The sequence below is a fragment of the Mandrillus leucophaeus genome, unplaced genomic scaffold (assembly GCF_000951045.1).
Source record: "Mandrillus leucophaeus isolate KB7577 unplaced genomic scaffold, Mleu.le_1.0 Scaffold435, whole genome shotgun sequence".
NCBI classification, from domain to species: domain Eukaryota; kingdom Metazoa; phylum Chordata; class Mammalia; order Primates; family Cercopithecidae; genus Mandrillus; species Mandrillus leucophaeus.
This window is the reverse complement of record NW_012104643.1, coordinates 172325-176502: the sequence shown is the minus strand read 5'-3', so window position 1 is coordinate 176502 and position 4178 is coordinate 172325. Positions and strand designations below refer to the sequence as shown.

The window sequence follows — 4178 nt, the reverse complement described above, 5'->3', positions numbered from 1 at the left end:
ATCACATTGATGTTTAAGATGGAAAAATTTGCTTTAAAAAAGAACTCAGGATGTCTGATTTTTAAAAGTCAACCCTGGGCATTTGCCTCTTTGCTTGGAGAACTTGATGGAAGCTTCTGTAGCTCAGAGTGAACACTGACATGCGCCCCGTCTCCCTCCATCTGCACAGGCCCCAGGGAGTGGCTCAAACCTGTAGACCAGAGAAAAAGCATCTAGAACTCCTGGGGGCCTTATCCAGGGCCCACATCCTATCAGTGGGGGCAGCTCCCATGAGGGGTGCAGGCCCCTCGCCCCACACAGAGTCTGGGCAGGAACCGGAACCCATCCTGGTTGCCCCGGAGTGGAGGCCGGGGAGGGGCGGGCGGTGGGTCTGCACCCAATGTGGCGGTTTGCTGATGCGTGTTTTCATGCCTTGTCGATTTATAGTCTGTTACCAGGTAATTTTTTTTTTTTTTTTTTAATGAGACATAGTCTCTCTCTGTTGCCTGGGCTGGAGTGCAGAGGCACAATCTCAGCTCACTGCAACCTCCACCTCCCAGATTCAAGTGATTCTCGTGCCTCAGCCTCCCAGGTAGCTGGGATTGCAGGCGTGCGCGACCACAGGTGGCTAGTTTTTGTATTTTTAGTAGAGATGGGGTTTTGAGATGTTGGGCAGGCTGGCCTCAGGTGATCTGCCCACCTCCGCCTCTCAACATGATGGGATTACAGCCCTGAGCCACTGCGCCTAATTTTGCTTTTTTATTATAATCAGCTGGAATTCTGCCCTCTAGGGAATAACCCGGTCCAAATTTTCTGCTCTGTGTGTTATGTGTGTACCTGTCACGCCCCCGTGCAGGGAGCTGCCTCTGTCTGACGAGGCCGCCTCAGCTTCAGCACCTGACGCTTCCTCTAGACCTCCGCTGTGTTCCGAGGTGCTTGAGGTAGCAGGGAGGTGGGGCCTGGTTCCGTGTGCTGACCTCACCGGAGCTGTGACTTCTCCCAAGCACCATCCCCCTCTTTCTCTCTGCAGAGCCCCTCTGCAGCCACAGGCTGGTTCCAGTTTGCTTTTTCATCTTTGCCATTAAAAACAGAACTGGGGCCGGGCACAGTGGCTCACACCTATAATCCCAGCACTTTGGGAGGCTGAGGTGGGCAGATCCCCTGAGGTCAGGAGTTCGAGACCAGCCTGACCAACATGGTGAACCCCTATCTCTACTAAAAATGTAAAACATTAGCCAGGTGTGGTGGCGGGCACCTGTAATCCCAGCTACTAGGGAGGCTCAGGCAAGAGAGTTGCTTGAACCCTGGAGGTGGAGGTTGTAGTGAGCCAAAATTTCGCATTGCACTCCAGCCTGGGCAACAAGAGCAAAACTCTGTCCCAAAAACAACAAAAAAAAACCCACAGAACTTGATCATGTATTTAAATGTTTTTCTGCATGTCTGATATTTTTTGTTTACATCCCTAACACAAAACAACCGCTTTGGAGAGTCTTACCCTGGTTTGTTGTTTGACTTTTATTTTGATATGGAGTTGTTCTCTCCCATCGTCTGGAGTGCAGTGGCACCATCTTGGCTCACTGCAACCTCTGCCTCCCAGGTTCAAGCAGTTCTCCTGCCTCAGCCTCCCGAGTAACTGGGATTAGAGGTGCCTGCCACCATGCCCAGCTAATTTTTGTGTTTTTAGTGGATACGGGGTTTTACCATGTTGGCCAGGCAGGTCTCGAACTCCTGACCTCAGGGGATCCACCTGCCTGGGCCTCCCAAAGTGCTGGGATTACAGGCGTGAGCCACCACGCCCCACCTGTTGTTTGCCTTTTGATCCAATTCCTCAAACCAAGAGAGTGTGGAGAAGGCTGTATTGGAGCAGAGGCCACCAGAGTGTGGGCGCACTGGGGAGGGCATTCTCTCAGTACCCCCAGGTGGGCTCACAGGGGGCTGCACCCTCTGGGGTGAGGGGCCTGGGGTCCACCTTGGGGACCCTGCTCCAAGGCCCTGCTGCACCCACTGACCTTGCGGACATGGGTGTGTCCTCCCTTCCAGGACTGGAAGGATCACCAGCACATATGCGGCCAGTCAGCAGCTGTCACGGTCCAGGCAGACGAAGTCCACGTGGCTGAAAGCGTGATGGAGAAGGTGACCGTGTGAGGCTCCATCGGCCGCCCTGGGAGCTGGGGCCCCTCGCACTCCTGTGAGGCTTTTGCAGGTCGAAGGCCCCCCTGAGGACTCTGGGGGGACGTTGAGAAGAAGGGTGTGGGAAGGTAAAGAAACTTGCTGGACAAGTTATTAACACACTTTAAGCGAATGGTGCCCTGGGGAGCAGACTCCCCCCGCCCGGGCCCCCCGCCCGCTCGCGGAGAGATTTTTTATCCCTAGGATCATGAGCGTCCGGTCTTGCCCACAGGGCCTGTGCTGCGACGCATGTACATACGTGTTGTGTCTGTCAATAAAGTGTAAATAAGGTCTCCCTGCCCCACGCGGGCGGCCGGTTTCAGTGCCAGCCCTCAGGGGGGTTTCCTCCCCTTCCTTCTCCTTGTGCAGGTGGGAATCCCAAGCCCACTGCATCTCCAGTCCACAGGGCAGCGCGGCCAGGCCGGAGCCTCCGGTGCACGGGGCAGCGTGGCCAGACTGAAGCCCTGGCATCTGGTGGCACCTGTAGTCCAGGAGGTCTTCATTCCTTCTGTTCCACGAGAACCTCGTGGTTGCTGGCAAGTGCAGCAGGCCTGCGGCCCTTCCCGCCAGGTTTCTGTGCACCCGGTACCCTCCTGTGCCCAGGCTTCCTGAGCAAGCCTGATGGCCCAGTGCAGCCTGTTCAGTCCATGTGGACAGCTCGGTGACCTTGGTCCAGGGATCCACATGCAGAGCCTCATGGCCTCCTGGTCTCCCGCTTGTTGTTTCTCATGGCCCTGGTGCCAGGTGGAGGAAAGAGAAAGGACTGAAACCTGCGTGGGACACAAGGGGGCATGTCCAGTGTGTTTGGGCACTGGGCTGGGCCTGGACATGGGACCCACCTGCCCTCCTGACTGAGAGCTCTGCTGGAGCAGCGTCACTCTTGTTCTGGAAGCTTCTGCGCTCATGGCCTGTGTTCTCTGCACACTGAAGGCTCCACGGCTGTGGCTGCACTGGGTCAAGAAAGTACAGACTCAGCAAAAGCTCAGCAGGCACCTGGGGTGGGCTGGCAGCGCCAGGAGGAACCTGCACCAATGATTCTGATGTTTGCCTCTAAGCGCTTTCTGCACCAGCTGGAGCTCTACGAGAGGCGGCCAGAGTTCCCCTGGAAGGGGCTGTGCATGGGGGCAGGGCTCACTGGCTCTGTGGGCCCTGCAGAGAACCCCCCACCATATTTGAGTCTCTGGGTTTCTCAGGACCACCTGGTTTATTCTGGTTTTCTATTTTTTTTTTCTTTGAGACAGGTTCACCCTGTCACCCAGGCTGGAATGCAGTGGCACAATCTCGGCTCACTACAACCTCTGCCTCCCAGGTTCAAGTGATTCTCCTGCCTCAGCCTCCTGAGTAGCTGGGATTATAGGTGCTTACCACCACACCCAGCTAGTTTAGGAATTTTTGGTAGAGACAGGGTTTCTTCGTGTTGGCCAGGCTGGTCTCGAACTCCTGTCCTCAGGTGATCCACCCACCTCGACCTCCCAAAGTGCTGGGATTACAGGCGTGAGCCACTGCCCTGGCCTATTTACTTAGTAAAGTCTCCACCCAGCCGGGCCAAGCCCCTCTGATGTTTCATCGTCCTGCTTAGGCGCACTCGGTGCTGCCCCGTTGGTGCTGCCAGTGAGCAGTGGAGGCTGGAAAAGGTGTCTGGCCTGCTGCAGCACGCACTCCAGATGCTGCCCTCACCCCGCCTGTCCCTCACCCCACCTGTTCCTTCCTCTGACCCTCACCCTGCCTGTCCCTCCTGCCTCCCCCACCGAGATGCTGTCCCTCCTGTCCCTCACCTCACCTGTCCCTTCCTCTGACCCTCGCCCCGCCTGGCCCTTCCTCTGACCCTCGCCCCGCCTGTCCCTTCCTCTGAGACTCTATACTGAGTGGCTTTTCGTCCAACCCAGCAGGGTCCGCCATTGCCACAAGGTGGAGGCATCTTAGAGGCTCTGCTTGGTCTCGGCACTGTCCAGGCAGGCGGGCCGTGGGTTGACCTCCATGAGGCAGCAGGGCTGGGCCTGCTCCTTTGGGTCTTTTTTTTTTTTTTTTTT

General features: G+C 56.5%; 1 protein-coding gene across 1 annotated transcript in view; it reads left to right on the top strand.

The window, feature by feature from the left end:
• Nucleotides 1-2449, top strand: part of DEAF1 (DEAF1 transcription factor) — a 70724-nt gene extending 68275 nt beyond the window's left edge. The window contains exon 13 of the mRNA XM_011993862.1: nt 2020-2449. Coding sequence (XP_011849252.1) covers nt 2020-2124 — 105 coding nt within the window. The 3' untranslated portion in view covers nt 2125-2449. The remainder of the gene's footprint in view (nt 1-2019) is intronic.
• The last annotated feature ends 1729 nt before the right edge of the window (nt 2450-4178 follow it).